Source organism: Gastrolobium bilobum, unplaced genomic scaffold (genome assembly GCF_033153095.1).
Source record: "Gastrolobium bilobum isolate Gb01-03AN ecotype WA unplaced genomic scaffold, APGP_CSIRO_Gbil_v1 utg20052, whole genome shotgun sequence".
Taxonomy (NCBI): Eukaryota; Viridiplantae; Streptophyta; class Magnoliopsida; order Fabales; family Fabaceae; genus Gastrolobium; species Gastrolobium bilobum.
The window spans coordinates 137,574-155,749 of NW_026897458.1; the positions used below are offsets into that span (position 1 = coordinate 137,574).

General features: G+C 37.2%; 2 protein-coding genes across 2 annotated transcripts; both read right to left on the bottom strand.

The window, feature by feature from the left end:
* Positions 1–3,189: 3,189 nt before the first annotated feature.
* LOC133307074 (uncharacterized) lies at positions 3,190–5,950 on the bottom strand. Its single transcript, XM_061507494.1, has 3 exons — positions 4,972–5,950; positions 4,565–4,698; positions 3,190–4,404 (listed from the first exon to the last, which is right to left on the bottom strand). Exons 1-3 carry the CDS (start codon positions 5,948–5,950, stop codon positions 3,190–3,192), a joined length of 2,328 nt encoding a protein of 775 aa, XP_061363478.1.
* A 9,674-nt stretch (positions 5,951–15,624) lies between these two features.
* On the bottom strand, positions 15,625–17,866 carry LOC133307082 (trihelix transcription factor GT-2-like). Its single transcript, XM_061507501.1, has 2 exons — positions 17,410–17,866; positions 15,625–17,252 (listed from the first exon to the last, which is right to left on the bottom strand). The coding sequence occupies exons 1-2, from the start codon at positions 17,658–17,660 to the stop codon at positions 16,085–16,087; spliced, it is 1,419 nt and encodes a 472-aa protein (XP_061363485.1). The 5' UTR covers positions 17,661–17,866; the 3' UTR covers positions 15,625–16,084.
* Positions 17,867–18,176: the final 310 nt, after the last annotated feature.

Genomic DNA, 18,176 nt, shown 5'->3' on the forward strand with positions numbered 1-18,176 from the left:
CTCCCTATTTACAAATTATTATTTACTTTCCATCATATATGAACCACAAAAAATGGTTTCATTTTTTTATTCATTATTTTGGTTATATATAGTTTTAATTGTTAAAATATTTTTATTGAAAGATATAAAAAAAAATAACAGCTTCAGATTTATTTATTTGTCTAAATGAGATTTTTTCGTTATATCGTGATGTGCGTATCAAAAATAGTTTAGCTTGGGGCTCATTTATTTTATTTATTTTTTCTAAAAAAATATGTTGAAAAAGATTTTTTTTATGACAATTAAAAAAACATTTTTAATATTTTTATTAATTAGAAAGAATAATCATTTTTAACCCATGTAAAATTGATTAAGTAAATATCTACATGTAAGGACGGAATTAGAGAAAGATTAATTTAGGAGCCTTAGTGAATTTCTTTTAGTCACACCAAGTTACAATTTTTTTTCAAAAACACGGTTGAGGAAAAAAATCGATGCCTAATTTTTTTTTAATATCATCCGTCAATTAATTAATTATTCGATTAATTCGATTCAAACTAAAAATATCACATGTTTGTCTTAACAAATTTTAATACAGTTGCCCGTATAAATAAAAAATGAGAGGGGAATCATAGTATTTTTACTTTTTTTTAGGAGATCAAGTTTGAAAATTGAAATTGGGGATTAAGGTCCCCTCAGTATCACATACAGGAGAATTATTGTAATGCTTTCCTAGCACATTCCACTTTTTGGGAAGGATTGTTGATTTTATCAACCATTCTAATTGTCAGCGGGTCAATGTCAATCATTATTAATGAATTAAGTTAAACCAATCTTAATAAATGAATTTGACATTATGTATTACCCAAAATCTTAAGATATTAAAAATATGGATCATTTCAGTATATAGATTATTACCGACTCATATTATATTTACATTTGAATATCTTAACCGTAATGACGAGGAAAATTTACACATATTTTAGGCTTGCTAATTTCCAAAATAAAATTGTTTATTATATGTTGGCTGAGATAATAATTGCCACGTCATTTTTAAATATTGTAAAAAAATCCTTTAAATTATTAGGATTTAGTAATGATGTTTAAAAAAAAGAGTAAACACTTTTTTTGGTTCTTAGCAATATTAGCGAAATCCATTTTAGTCCCTGACAATATAAAAGTACCAAATTGGTCCCTAAAGTTATGAAAAAAGGGCCACGTCAGTCCTTCTGTCAACTCCTCCGTCACGGTCAAACTAACGGTGCCCATGTGGCATGTTATCTGCTGACGCGGACTCCACGGTGGACACGGTGGAAAGTTGGACGACGACGGTGGACACCCATGGAAAGCACGACGTCGTTTTACTTGAATCCAATTAATTGATAAAACTCAAATAATGAACCCTAAAATTGAAAAAAACCCAAATGCCTTCAATCGAACCCTAAACCGGAAACTCCATCCCCCAAATTGATGAGCAAATCTGTAAACAGCAAAACGCCCCCAGAATGTTTGCACTTTGATGATTGAAACTCGACGAAAGACATTAAGCCATCAACCGGATTTCTGGGCGTGGGATAAGATGAGTGTTTCTTCTGGCATGGGGGGGTCAAGTGGGAGTAAATCAATGGGGGAAAGAACAATGGCAAGGACCACTGGTTGGAGGTGCAAATGTGGGAGACAAAGTATTGTCTATACCTCCAAAACTGAGAGGAACCCAAACAGGGCTTTCCTTGGGTGTCTTAGCTTCAAGGTACGAATTTGTAATCTGCCCTTTTATTGAGTTGGAACACTTGCTAACCATGGTGTTTATTTCTTTCAAGAGAAGAAGCCCTACTGTGATTTTTTTAGATGGGTAGATGACATGTGTAATGAACCCATGGAACTGGAAGAAGCAAGAATTCACACTGTGGAGTTGGATGTTGCTGAAATGAACTTCAAGTTGAAGTATGTGGAGATGATTATGAGAGAGCAAGATGTGAAGATTACTGAGCAAGGAATGAAGCTTCATCAGCAGGAAAGAAAACTGAATGATGTATACCTGAAGATGGTGGAGGAGTTAGATAGGATGGACAAAAAAATTAGGACAGTTGATAGGTCAGCTAGGGTCTTAGGTGCTTGTGTTGCTGTGATAATGATCTGTATGTTTGTTGTTAGTGTGGTAAAAGTGAAAACAAGTGACCCAAAGGTATTTTTCCTTCAGTGAATTGTAATGAGTACTCTTTCTTTATGTTATTCAAATTATGTGTTAGTTCCAATCTGTTTGTGTGTATTATCATATGGCCTAATTAGATTACTACTGATAGAGATGCATAACTCATGAATTGCACATACAGAAGTTGCATACTGATATGCGTAATGTTGTTATCGATTGCAAAACACGAGGGCCATTTAGGTCCCTGGCAATGTTACTCGAGGCACATTATGGTCCCTGACAAAATGCACGGGGGACTAATTGGTCCCTAACTTATTGCATAGTTATGCATGGAATGAATAAGCCATGTACAGATATAGATGCATAAATCATGAAATTGCTGTTATAGAAGTTTCATATTTAAAAGGGCCATAGTTGTGCACCAGGGCAAAATAAATACTGCCATATTGGCCCCTGACAAATGGCATAAGGACCATTTTGGTCCCTAACAAAATGCACGGGGCCCTAATTGGTCCCCAAACAGATCAAAATAGTCACATTTCAAAACAGATGTTGTCCAGTACAAGTTCAAAACATAAGACACATTTCAGTTACAGATGATGTCCAATATGTCCAAACATAGGACAAAATAAAAAAATAGTCCAAAATTAAACAGATGATCAGAAATTAAACAGATGATCAGAAAAACAGATGATCAGAAAATTAAAAATTAAAAAACAGGAAAACAGTAGTGCATAATAACATGCATCAACCCTGCATCATTCATCAGCCATCAACCAAAATAAATGGCACTTAACATGCATGTATAGAATATAACCAGTATCCACAATAATTGTCCTCGTAGAACTACAAAACAGTAGTGCATTACAAATAAAAGCCAACTAATAGGAATCATAAGTGAGGCCTATAAATACAATCTTGGCCATGCATCAAAATGATTACATTATATCTGTAAAAGGCCTCCAAAAAAAATGGCCAGAATGTACAAAAAAAGGCATTATATCCACTCATTTTCAGTTGGCTCATGCACTACTCCTTTGTTCTTCTTCATCAGCAGCTCATTTTCTTGAGGATCGCCTTGGTGGCATAAAACCAGGTGTTGTCATAAAGTGCATAAATCTGCTTCGTGTGCCAGTGTTGGCTGCCTTCATTGTCTCTTCAGTCAACACTGCATTTGCTTCTTCTGGATTTGAAGGAGGTGGGCTGCATCCTCTCAAGTTGACTTGTTGTGCCTGAGAACTACCAATTTCTGACGGGCCTCCTTGACTTAATGGGATTTCATTTACTGAGTCTGTGTCAATCCTCACAGATTGTGGTCTTGCTTGGCTCTTGTCTGTTTTGGAAGCTGGTGGCCCCTTACAACTCTTGCCATAGTGTCCAGTCTGACCACACTTACTACACTTGGCTTCATATGTCCTTTTAACTTTCTTTGTCATGCTCCCTTGGTCTTCAGTTGGGTCCTTCTTCCTGTGTTTCTTGGGTCGCCCAATTGGCCTTTTCAGTTTTGGTGGAAGAGGTTTGGGTTCATCAGATGCAGGCCAATACTTGTCCGAGTTCACTGGGTTTAAGGTGTGCTCATATGTGGCATGCAATGCATCAACTGTAAGCCATTGATGGACATAGTTCTCGGCTGGCTCGTTTTTGTGACAAATTGCTGCTATAACATGCTCACAAGGCAGTCCAGTCAACTGCCATACATTGCATGCATATGTATGTGTTGTTAAATTGACTCCAACTCTATCACCTTTCTCACTGACCTCATACATATCTTGCTGCAGATTTCCAGTCCAAGTGGGTGTCCATGAATTGCTAAGAACCTTTAACTGATCCAGTTTCAATTGCTGAGCAGGAGCTATTTTACCCCGAACAGTTCCTAACACCCTCTGATGTGCAGCCATCCTCCTCATAATGTAGCATCTCAGTTCCTCCAATAGAGTGATAATCGGTTTTGACCTATATCCAACGATCTTGGCATTCCATACCTCTGCCATGTTGTTTGTGATATTATCACATTTCGGCCAGTGGCTGAAATAAGCTTTCACCCAACTTGAGGGCTGGATGCCATCCAAGTACTTCCATGCAGCCTCATTCTTTACTTTCAACCGTGCCATGCATTGCTGGAACTGGGGGACAGTGGTGCATCTTGAACACTCCCAAACCATGGCTCGAATTGCCTTGTCTTTCCATTGCTTTATGAAATTCTTCCAAACGTGTTGCACACAAAAACGATGATATGCACCAGGCATCACCTCTTGCAGTGCTGGAATCAGCCCCTACACACAGACACAAAAAAAGGTATCACAAAAACATATATAGATTGCCACAAAGTGTTGCTGACTTAAATAGACGAGGATCAATTAGGTCCCTGGCAATTTCCCTCGAGGGTCGTTATGGTCCCTGACAAATTGCACGGGGGACTAAATGGTCCCTGACATTAACAACAATGCACTTAACATCAGAAATGCACTTAACGTCAGCAATGCACTTAACATCAGCAATGCAGTAAAAAATGCAGTTTATGTAATCATGTAAATGCAGCATTGGCAAAAAAACCAATAAGCAATACACTGAATGCAAATACAAAAAAACCAATAACTAATAAGCAGGTAACAGAAAAAAATCATTCAACAAATAACTGAATAACCAATAACCAAATGTATATTGACTGAAGAAAAAAATCAGCAAACAAATATGTGGCTGAATACTAAAGCAAGTTGAAATGAAACAAGCTTAACACACCTTCTGTTGGTCAGAAATAAAATTTCATCCAAACACTGCGTGAGGGCCAATGTCTTCCTGTAACAGGGTTAAAAACCACTTCCAGTTCTCTTTTGTTTCACTATCAACAACTGCATATGCAATGACATAGAAACTTTTGTTGGCATCCTCCCCAACTGCACTTAACAATTGACCTCCATAATATCCTTTCAAGAAACATCCATCCAAACCAATTAAGGGCCTGCAGCCAGCTTTGAACCCTTTCTTGCATGCATCCAAACAAATGTACAACTTAGAAAATATGGGAGAGGAGTTCGGATCAGGTTGTGGGATCACTTGCATTTGACATGTAGACCCTGGATTGCTTCTCAATAGCTCACCTAAGTAGTCTCTCAATTTTGCGTACTGTTCTTTTTCACACCCTTCTATTTTGGCCTTGGCTTTCTGAAGTGCTTTGGTCACTTTCTTCAAATGGACATGAACTTTGTACTCCTCTTTCATGTGGTCGTAGGCCTCAGCCCTTGTCATGTTCGGCTGTGTCATTAGCCTTTTTTCTAACTTCTTTGCAACCCAATCCCTACTTGCCATCTTGTTTCTAAAAAGTCTGCAGCAAGTGTGGATGTTATTAAAAGTCTTGATTTGGAAAGCTTTCATTTTGTTGTTCCACGAACAGTAAATCATCCAATCACATTCATCATTACTACACTTTGCTCGGGCCTTCACTTTGTCATTCTTCAGCCACTTGAATTGTCTTCCTAGATCAATATTGTAGTCTTTGACAACATTTTTAAATAATTGAAGACTCACAAACTCCATTCCTACCTCTAAGTGTACATGACCAAACTCCTCATGCACATTAAATTTTGGATTGACAACCTTTTCATCCTCTTCAGCACCACTTGAAGGAGGCGTGTTCAACTCTTCAGAGTTATACCCATACCCACCCTCCTCGAATGACATTGACTTCTCATCCTCTTCCATTGTATTTTCCCCTGCCAACTCTTCAACCTGCTTTTTTTCTTCCTTTTTTGCTTTTTTTTTTTCGACAGCTTTACCCTTCCCCTTGCACTCCTCTTCACTCTCTGTTTCTGTATCATACATAGGTGGAGGAGGTTTTTATGCCTCATCCTCCACACTATCTTCTGAATCAGTAGAAAACCCATGACCACTGCCACTATCATCCTCATCACCATCACTGCCACCCTCATCCTCCAACCCATCACCACTGCCACCCTCATCCTTCTCTCCACCACTGCCACCCTCATCCTCCTTCCCACCACTGCCACCCTCATGTGCATGTGCAATAACTTCTTCCGGTGAAACATAGACAGGGGTTGCAATGCAATCTTCAAAATAAATTTCTATGAGATTGCCATTACTCAATGTAGCCTTGACCATCTCCACAATATCAGCGTCCGTATTCAAAGGCCTTAAACCTACGTCTAAATCCGTTGCGTTTGGCATGAGCCACAACATTTGCTTACACGTCTCATACCCATAACCCTTGAACAGAGTATCAAGGTCACGCAGGTTGACGAAGTCAGCATCCATCTCAGGTAAGTCAACCATTTTTCCATTTACATAGGTTAGGACCCCTTTATCATCTCTCTTCAACACACCCCCATGATGATACCTTATCACTATGTATTCATCCATCTGAAAAAAAAATCAACACAGGGCTGTAAATTACAATAAATTCATGCGAACATCAGGGTCCACAAACCAATTTAAAAAATGGCAATAACCATATACATCAAACTCATCACTGCCGAGAGGGGGGACAAGCCAATAACGTGGAAAAAAATTGCACCTTTACAAATTATGCATGCACTAAAAAATTGGTGACCACAATGCACTAAAAATGGCAATATACTTTACAAACCGGTAGTGAAAGGGACCACATACATAAATGGGTATTTTTTTTTAAACCCTAACCATGATAACTCACAATGGAGCGCACATGGGGGACCATCCTCCAACAAAGAATAGACAACATGAGGTGAGGGGGGACCACAAATATTGAAGATTTTCTAAAAAAACACTTACCTTACTGCATGTAAGAAAACCAGCAGACTCGAACTTCCATTCACCACCACAAGACCAGCCTTTCGACAACCTTCAAAGTCCACGCTCGATTGCCTTCCCTGCAACCACCGTCTTCGACAACCCTCATCGTTCAACGAAGCTTCCAGTGGAGGTCAACAATGGTCTTCCAATCATATGCAATAACTTAGTGAAAAAAACGAGTCTCCACGGTTACTTGTAGTGTTGGTGCCTCTTGATTTCTCAAGAATAAAACGACGTTGTTTGGTCCTTTGGAAAGCTTTGCAATCCTTTTGATTCAAAATGTCGTCGTCCAACTTTCCACCGTGTCCACCGTGGAGTCTGCGGCAGCAGATAACGTGCCACATGGGCATCGTTAGTTTGACCGTGACGGAGGAGTTGACAGAAGAACTAACGTGGCCCTTTTTTCATAACTTTAGCGACCAATTTGGTACTTTTCAATTGCCAGGGACTAAAATGGATTTTGCTAATATTGCTAGGGACCAAGAATGGTGTTTACTCTAAATTTTACTATTTACAAGACAATTTGGTATATAAATGCCAAAAATATAGCACATTGATCACTGTTCCCATTCTCACTTCTCACTCTTTCGGTGATTTAGCAGTATGGTTTGCGGCTAGGACTGAAAAAAAAATTCATTTATTTTCCCCCTCGATTTTGGATAAACGTTAGTGCAAAGAAGAGTGAACTGGGTGTAGAAATGAGTACTGAATTATAGAGGTTTGGTTATGGTTTTGAGCATTGGGATATGTGTGGAACATTATGATTTTTGGGTGTTGATTTACGGAACTCCAAGGATTGGTTATTTGTTTTGCATGAAGTTTGGAATTAATAAATGTGATGCGCCTAGTTTGTATTTGAACATTTAGGCTCTGTTTTTAGTTTGAGGTAACCATTTGAATTGGAATTCATTGAGCTTAGGATTTAAATATTATTCATTAGATGTATCAATTCAAGCCTTTTTGGCCCATATAGGCTAGTTTGCTGTTATTTTAGTTAATTTTGAGCCTGAATAAAAGATTGTGGACTAGTAAATAATTAGCCAATTGTAATTCTTTGTAGGCGACGAGTGGCCGGGTTAATCGTTGGTCCGAAATGTTAAATTTTGTAAAGTTTTCTTAAATTTTATTTATTTATTTATTATTATTGGTATAAACCATAAAATATCCGGTTGCATGAGGATCCAATGATTCAAATTTAAATTGGGCAAAATCACGTAAAGGTAATAAAGTTTTTCTCACTAAATTTTTTCCTATAGTTTAAATCCCAATGATATCAACTAAAACGAAAAACATTTTATTTGTGACAAAAATTTTCGTCACAAATTTTGTCACAAATGACAATTTTTGATACAAATAATCAAATTTCGTCACAAATAAATTTGTGACTCAGGAATTTGTGACGAAATTTCATAAGTAGTGACGAAATTTCCGATACTAATAAGATTTTTTCTTGTAGTAAAGGTAAAATCATTTAGGTATCATATAAATTGTTTGATAATATTTCTAATATAATAAATTATAAATTGGGCTATCAAGCTAGCTCCACCCAACTTATATTTAGGCTCGACCAAACTCGGATAGGGATAAGTTGAACCAAATTATATTTAGACATTAATTTGTCAGATCAACTAGAATATTTTATGAAGCTATTGATCAACCTATCGAATTCGACTTATTTTGACATTCGTATTGTTCATCTATTATTGTTGGTGAGAGACTTGAATTTTTGGTACAGATCGGGTTTTTGAAATGATTTGGGATTTGTGGTTGCTGAACTTGTTAAGAGGGTGAGAGGGATGATGTTTCCCTTAAAGGGTGAAATAGAAAAATATAACAATGATTGGTGAGACAACAGTGTGAACTATAGCTCAAAAGTGGTTATCGTTGAAGTATCAAGAAAGTTGAGGATCAAGGGACAGGTGATTGGGCTCGGTTATGATAGGTGAATGGTAATTAATAGTTTCAACAAGGAGAGCAATAGTGAAGAAGAAAAATCTTCCGAGGAGAAATGAGAATATCTATGGCAAAAGAAATATTCTCTTAGCATGAATACTGTGATGCCATAATCATTTTCCAACTTTTCATGTGTGATGGCCATTGGTTGTTACATAGTAGCAAATTTTCTTGTTAATTTCATCCTCCCCTTAGTGATTTGATTGATAAGGGCCTGTTGGGTAAAGCCAAACCAAGCAGTGTTTTAAAACTTGGACCGGTCATTGAACCGGTCGAGGTACTGGGTCACTGGGTCACTGGTTCAACCGGGTTGAACCGATTTTACTGCTCACATGTTAAAAAAATAAAAATATTACTTATATTAATAAAAATTCACATAAGAAAACTATCTATGAGTTTGGTTTTCAATGATAGCAAATATTATATACTTCTAAGCTTCTAGCTCTAGACCGTTGAGATGAGATCATGAGACCATCAGTGTTTATCACCACTTAACTTCATGAGATCATATTATAAGATGCAACTAAATTACATAAACGAACTACACTAATCTAAAATACGTTATTATTTTCACCTTACTTTTAATCATATTCATCAAAAAATATGAATATGATTTAATTCAAGAGTTCTTATCAACAAAAAAAAAAATTTACCAAAAAAAGAAGAAGGAAAAACCGGTTTAACCAGAGTCAACCGAGTCGTCGGGTCGCCAAGTTTCGGCCGGGTCAACCGGTCCAATTCGGGCTGACTGCATAACCGGTCTAACTACCCGCTCGGATCAGGGAACCCACCGGGTCACCAAGTCCCGGGTCGACCTGGCCGGTCCGAGCCGGGTTTTAAAACACTGAAACCAAGGATCAGGCCAAAAAGAGGCAATTCTCCCATCTCCCACAAGAAGGAATCACTAAGCTTGTTGCACCTTTGTTTGTTGCATTTGATAAAAAGGAATGCTCTATAGAACTGATTGGGTCAAGGTACCCCCTACCAGGGAGTGACAAGCACTGACCTAGCCATCCTTTGAGACGAACTCTGAATCTATCTATTACCATGTTGACCAAGTCACGACTGACTCTCCCATGTTGCGGGTGTTTGACCAGTTTGGTACTATTTGCAATTAAATATACGAAATTGGTATCTCAATGGAAAAAATTACCGCTTGGGGTTATTAAGTGCCGCGGGGGTATCCTCGCGTATTTGAATGACGCCCCCATACACCGCGACACTTTTGTAATTTTTTTTTTCTGGTAACTGTCCCACCCCCACCCCCCATCGGCATTGAATGTATGATCTCATACAAAGTATCCAAAACTCCTCATTATTATACCAATCCTCACAAAATTTACGTTTCTTATATCTCAAAGGGAGAAAAAAGCTCAAGTATAATAATGAAGGGGAATGTCCAATTTGCACAGAAATGGCATTCTTAGGTGGAAGCTTAGAAATAAAACTAGCACACTGATTGGAACGCAAGTTCAAATATACTCATATGACGTTTCTTTTCTGATTAAATGCAAATTATGAGTTTAGTTATCAGTCAAAAGTAACTAATATAATAGAAATCAAAACCAAGCATTGGGATAAAAATGATGTGCACAATGCTTATATATATATATATATATATATAACAAGAAGTTAAATTTAGCAGAACCTACACGCAATTCTTTATAACTACCGGAAAAAAAACGCATTCTTTTGAAAAAGCAACCTTAAGTGGTTTGAAGACGCTTCAGTTAGAAAACAATCAGCACCCTCTGGTAAGAAACATCAAAGGAAAATCCCAAACCTGCAGTACCTGTGATTATTCTGTGACAGAGACTTTAGGGTTTTCAAGTCAAAAACCCGTTTCCACTAAACCCAAATTCGAAGTGATAGAGGCCTCGTCTGCTGGTGGTTGACGGCGAAGGTGGCTCCCATGAACGAACGGTGGCGGAATGAATGAGTTACCTGACAATGTTGTCCCTCTCAACGCGGATCCCTTTTACTTTTTCCCTCTCAACTGCAGCCTGTGATTTCCCCCCTCTCTTCCTTTTCCCCTTGTTTTTTCTCCCCTAACTAAACTCAGCGTCGCTTTCAGAAGTTCAAAAACGTTTTCAGAAAATCCCAAACTCAGCGTCGCTTTCAGAAAATCCCAAACTCAGCGTCTTCTTCCTTTTACTTTTCGATTCGCTCTGTAAAAACGTTTTTTTTTTATCTAATTGGTGGTGCCAAAGTGGGGCACTTCTCAATAAAAAAAAAAATTAATTAGTGCCGTAAGGGGTGTTATGCGGCACTTGTTTGATTAAAATCAAAAATTTTATTGAGTCTCGTGGGGGACAGCTTGCGGCACTATGCCCGGAAAAAAAAAAATTAAATGACAAGAGTGCCGCAAGGAGTGGGGGGCGTCATTCAGTCTCGTGGGAGACTGGGGGCGGCACTCATTCCGGAAACCAAAAAAAACAAAAAATTACAAGAGTGCCGCAGGGACTGGCTAGCGTCATTTAAATACGCTTGGACCCCCTCCCGGCACTTAACGACCCCATACGATAATTTCTCCTGTTCAGATATTAAATTCATATATTTAAACCCAAAAAATACCAATCTGGTCAAAGAGCCCCATGTTGCATCATGGCACCAAGGTACGTAGCGGCCAAGGTTATGCACCCTTTGAAACCTATAAGCTTTTGTGATTGTATCAGTTGTTTTATTTTTAGAGAAAAAAAAGCTGTACTCTTTTGAATGCTCTTATGCTCTCACGTTGACAATAAATTTCTCCAGGAGACAATGAAGCACTACATTTATTTGATCCGGAGAAGCTTCCGCAAATGACATTAACTCATCTAAAAAACATTGAGAGATTTTGGTACCAACATTTCCCATTGATATTGGATTCCAAGCCTTATTGTGGACAACCAAGTCAATTATATGAGCGAGTTTCTCCATACATATATATCACGAACAAGTCAGGCGAGATGGGGTCTAACTAGGGAATACCTCTTGAAGGACTAAAGGCTTGCGATTTTTCACCATTCGAAAGAAGGTTGATGGTTGTAGTTGTAATTGATAATACCAAGATTTACTTTATAGAGATTAGCTAGGAAGGTGAACTTCATATAATATTCTATCAATACAACCCCAATTTATGCGATTATATTTAGTTATAAATGAGCGATTACCTTTCTTTTTGTCAATTGTATGATCCAATTCTTGAGCAATAATTAAATTGTCTTGGATAGACACCGTTTGGGACAATAGACAAGGGGATATAATATTCATCGTTAGAGGTCTGAACTCTGGAAAACAATCTTACTTAAGGGGGCGTTTGGTTGAGGAATTTTTTTTGGAATAGTAGGGAAATGTAATAGATAGAGAAATGATTGGAAAGATAGATAAAGTGAGATAGGTAGAAAAATGTAAAAAAAAGTTGTTTGGTGGAGAAAAACTTTACTGGAAAAATTATGTAACTTTATGAAATTAACAGTGCATTAAAAGCCAGATAACTGGTTTTTCGAAAAATCCCACCTTCAAATTGGGTTTCTAAACAGTGCGGATATCTTTGTTTCTCATAAATCCATACAAATTAGATAGATGGATTTTTGGTGAAAATACGTTGAAACAAACATGGTGTTTCTAAAAGCCATACTTGAGAAACATAGATATCCGCTGAAAAGTTCCCAACCAAACACCAGTTTTGTTGAATATATAGTATATAGAATAGCCGAGTGCGTGGGACAAAGTTTCACATCGTTTAATTCTTATGTATATTTTCTTTTACTCAGGTATATAGTAGTGCCTTCTGATCGCCTTAGCCCTTATGTTTCTCTCTCATTTAATAAGTTTTATATACAAAGCAATGGAGTGAAATCAGACGGAAGTGAGTCATCTGAGTTGGAGGCTCAATCATAAAACAAAAATTAATAATGTTTAGTGGTGTTCATGTTCTTGATGAGATTACGATTCAACTACATATTTTTTATCGTCGTACAAACTTGATTTTTCACTCTTAACCAATTCCGTTGAAAAAAACAGCTGGAAAACCATCTGCGCCGGTCTCGATACCTCGAGTCACTGATTCAACTGCATGATCCGGTAATTATATGTAATTTTATAATTTATATTAAAAAATTATAAACATACTCAAATATCTAAAAAAATGATAAAAATTTCAAATATTTTAATATAAAAAATAATATATGGCATATTATTATCCAATAAAAGATCAAACAAAAATATAACGATCGTGATATAGGACTTTAGGTTAAGAAAATGACATCTCTAACTATAAATAAAATCAAATTTTTTTGCATAGTGCATAATTGAGATAATATTAGTGTTGTAAGTACATAACTTATGTAAGTCAATAAGTAAAAAAATATTCAAATATGTCCATTATAATTTTTTTGTTGAAATTTTTTTTTAACCGGGCCGAGTCATCGATTAACCAACCGGGTCACCGGTTTTCATGAAAATTGGCCGGTTCAGTCCGGGTCACACAGATTCTGATACATAATCGATCTATTGCTTCAACCGGACCAATTATATGACCAGTTTATCGGTTCCGAAGTCAACCCAGTCAGGTCGGTTCGAATTTCATAACACTGATTGTAACCACCCATATCAAGGCTTTTTGACCATTATAGTCTTTTTTTAATAATTAATTACCAAATTGACCCTATTTATAAACTATTTCAAAAATTTAACCTCTCTAAAAAACATAACACCAATTTGCCCTTGTTTGACCGTTGACCATGAAGCTTACCCTGGTACACCCCTATCTACCCGGTATATTTTGAAATTTTTTACCTACCCGGGTACACACCCCTTCCTACCCGGGTATATTTCTTGAATCTGAAAAAATGTTTGAATTATTTACCCGGGTACAGAGGGGTGTACCCGTGTAAATAACAAAATCTCAGAACTTCGTTGCTCAATCCATATAAGTTCGCTATGAGAACACCTTTAGAATTGTTTTGACATGCAGACGGTTGCTTTTGCTGAAGCTGTGCTTAATTTTCCTTTCTGTGCAGGTACTCTATCACAAAGGCATTTTGCATTGCATTTGTGATGACTTTCTTTAGTGCGTTTGATGTTCCAGTGTTCTGGCCAATACTTCTCTTCTACTTGGTAGTACTATTCACGCTTACTATGAGGAGACAGATATCACACATAATCAAATACAAATATGTACCATTCATGACTAGCTTTTGTTATTTACCCGGGTACACAACCCGAGTAAATAATTCAAACATTTTTTCAGATTCAAGAAATATACCCGGTAGGAAGGGGTGTATCCGGGTAGGTAAAAAATTTCAAAATATACCCGGGTAGGTAGGAGTGTATCCGGATAGGCTCATGGTCAACGATCAAACAGGAGCAGATTGGTGTTATGTTTTCTGGAGAGGTTAAATTTTTAAAATAGTTTATAAATAGGGTCAATTTAATAATTAATTATTAAAAAAAAACTATAGAGATAAAAAAAGCCCCCATATCAAAGATCATTTGCTGGATCTCATAGCTGGTGGGCATTTTGTCTAGGTTTATAACGTCCTCCCCAGCCAGTGTTGGACAACTTGTCGTTGTATCTATCCAAGGCATGTCCACCAACCCTTCAGTGCAGAGATTTTTAAAAAAATGAATCGTCGAATTTCCAAGCTATTAGGATAAGTGAAAGGAAAATAAAAGGACGCGTGGTCTTATCCTTATTTATTGTAAAGTGTTGGATGAGTAAAGACTACGGGAAATAGAAGAGTTATGTAACAGTAATTACAAATTTTTTTTCCTGCACTCACAGCTTTCATCGATAACAGTGCTTTTTTTTTCTTTTTCTTTTTTTAATTCATGGGTCCCACTGAAAGTTGTATATGCAGGAAAATCATCTTAGTTCATGTTACATGACTTTAACATTTCCCAAAGACTTATCCATTTATGTGCGCGCTTTTGGAATCTTTGGGCCTCTTAAATCAAAATTTTGTTGAACTTCAATTTTTTCATGATATTCCGAGCTTTATTCCCAAGAATCCTGGGCTCTAACAAAGCTACCATAGAGGCATGCTGTTTCTTGACAAAAAAATAATGAATTTGCTTTAGGCTTAATGTATTAGACCCCTTTATTATTATATTTTTAAATTGCAATACAAAAATACGAGTTTATATCTGCATATGACACGTGAAAATTAGTATACTAAAACGGTAAAATCTTCCGACTTTACACCATTTTACAATTTTATATTCTAATTGTAAAAATATTGTTTCGAATTCAAAATCTGAAAATGGAGAAAATAATTGGTTGAATCATCCCCTATATAAATCCAACAAAACTCGAAATGAATTAATCAGATTTCTAATGAACTGGTGGAAAATTAAAAATTAAATAAATAAATAAATAAAAATTGACTGGTCAAGATTCCGATTGCTTTAAAAGGTAATAAGGCCCTTAGTCATCACATTTACCCAAAAAAAAAAAAAAAAAAAAGTATAGAACTTAATCACAAGTTTTGGTGAGATGCAAGAGCAAAGAAGCATATTCATCCACAATGATAGCCAATTGCTTTCCCACGCGTGATGTAATCATCGATTCTACTCCTTTAAACAAAAATGCAGTTTCATTCCAGTTCACTATTATGTCGTTCTATATAGTCACAAACAAACAAATTCAACCATCTCCCACCTGATCACACATGGTTTTACAAACTCTTAGGGAAAATTTTATAATATTAAATTAAGACTCAACGTTTCTCCATGGATGAGATAAAATTATATTCTATACACATAAAAGTATGTGTGACTCATATATATTTTTTTTTCTCCAATTATATGTGAGGAGATAAATATATTTTATATAAATATATTTTATCTCCTACAACCTAACAATCATTAAACCCATTAAATTACATGCCGAATGACTTTTATTTTTTTACAGACAGACAAATCTCACCCTCTTTCTCTGTGGTGTGCATCATGTGCACTCAACAAAAAATATTGATAGAGATTGAAGATACAGAGTATTACATACAAAGACACCACCCATAACTATCAAAAAAAAAAAAAAGACACCACTCATGACATTGGTTTGTATTTCTACCTAAAACCAACAAGAAGATCTACTCCTGCTTGTGTATGACCCTGACCCATCTCTCTTTTGTTTCTATAGTTTCACAAAGAATTGGAAAACCAAAGGAAACCCCACATTGTTTGTTACAGAAGAAGTTTCAAAAACAAAAGAATCTCTTCAAATGATGTTTAACCCATGATTGCTATGGAAGGACTATTGGCAACCATCTGATACCCACTTTGATCTTCATTATTTTCTCCCTGGTGATTCTGTTCCATGTTCTCTCTATCAGCATCTTCGGATAATGACTCTAGCTGTTGTGATCTCTCTTCATGACTCCCTACAATATGCATCAATAGCTCTTCGGGCTTTAACTCATTGCCAGAACCAGCTGATCCTGCATCATCCACCTTCTTAGGCTTTCTACTATATATAGCTTCAAGGTGGTGATAATAAGGACACGTTTTGGAATCCTCAGGCTTTCTTTTGTTCTTCTCTTTCATCCTCTTGAAGTATTTGTTTATGTTCTCCCATTTCTCTTTGCATCTCTTGGCACTGCGATCGTAGCCAAGGCTTTTCATTGCCAAAGATATCTCCTCCCAAAGAGGCCCTTTAGACCCATTTCCTTGTGGCTGCAATTCAAGTTGTGTCCTCAACCTTATCAAAGCCTCCACTTCCTCCTTTGGCCATCGCGAGGAACTCATTTGTATAAAATTCCCAACACTAACATTTCCACATTCTTGCTTTTCTAACTCATCGCTGCCACTCCCACTAGCATTTTCTTGCATGCCATTATTTGGAACCTCGATAATTTTCTCAGGAAAGTGCACTCTGAACTTTTTAAGAAAGCCAAGCACTGCTTCATTCTTCGCTGCAACAATTGACCTTTCTTGAGCAAGAAGCTCACGCTCCCTCTTAATTCGAGCCAACTCTTCATTCTTCCATGCTTCCTCCCTCGCCATTCGATCCTGCTCGCACTTCTCCAACACCTCCATGAAATTCCTCTGCATCGTTTCTTGCTTCTCTATCACTTCCCTCATTAGCCCCTCGAAAAATCGTTTAAATTTGCCGGAAGAGGAAGTGGTTGAAATTGAATAGTGCTCTTGTACATGGGTTGTTGGTGAGGTTCTAGTGCTTTCAAATACCTCTACTAATTGTTCCTTAGAGGATGTTTGAGGAGGAGGGGGAAGTGTGTGGCCTTGTAAAGCTTCCAATTGCTCGAAAAAACGATAAGTCTTGCCATTATTGGGTCTGCCACAACGCCCTTCCTTGATTCTCCTATGGTATTTGTAAATGTTCTCAAACTTCTCCTTGCACTTCTTTGCACTTCTATTATATCCTAGCTCCGCTAATTTCCTGAATTAGTGTTAAACTGTTCAAACATGGAAATAACCAAGAAGGACTATGTGGTACTAAAAGGAATGAGCCAATTAAGAAGGATGAGGTTTTAGTGGGGGGAAAAAAATGAAGTGATTAGTGAGGATTTCTAAGGGGGAAAGAATAAAAAACTGACCTTGAGACTTGTTCCCAGAGAGGTGCTTTGGGGGTGATATCTCTGAAAGCAACGTCCATTTCAGACCTTATCTTGAGCAGAGCCATTGTTTCCTCTCGAGGCCACCGGTTCGCGGTGGAATTCCGATCACCCTCTTCGCCGTGCTCCGCTTTGAACCCATCGGAGACTAGCTCACCACTGGCGGTACTACCACTCTCCCTTACCTGTGGGTTGTTGATAGGATCTTCTGGTAAAGTTGAGATTTCCAGCATCAGTTTCACCGAATTACAGCTAAGAAACTCTTGGGGTGGGGGCAAAAGTTAAAATATGATGGCGGAAATCGCAAAAAGGAAAAAAAGAAGGGTAATTTTGAACGGGTTGTTATGTTGTGTACATGTGTTGTGTTGTTGTATTGATTCGAGAGGAGCTCGTACTCTTTGTTTTATTTTAGTTCTACTTCGACCTTCGACCTTCTAGGCTTCTACCATACCATTATTGTTATTCACAAGTGAAACAAAGTTTTAAATTTAAATAGAATTAAAATGGGTGAGAATGGGATGAATGATAGCTACACCTATCAACAAGGAGACATCTCGTTGGGTGATGGAATCATTACAATATTTGGCACTTGTCTAAGTTTTGACATCTTGCAATTGCATGCACGAGCCAAATTAAAATTTGACAGCTACGGTCAATATTTGTGGGCTTTTCATCCTTTCTCTCTTTTCTTGTTTTTTTTTTTTTTTTTAACTTTCCACTTGCTGGCTTTACTAAGAGGCACTGACGGC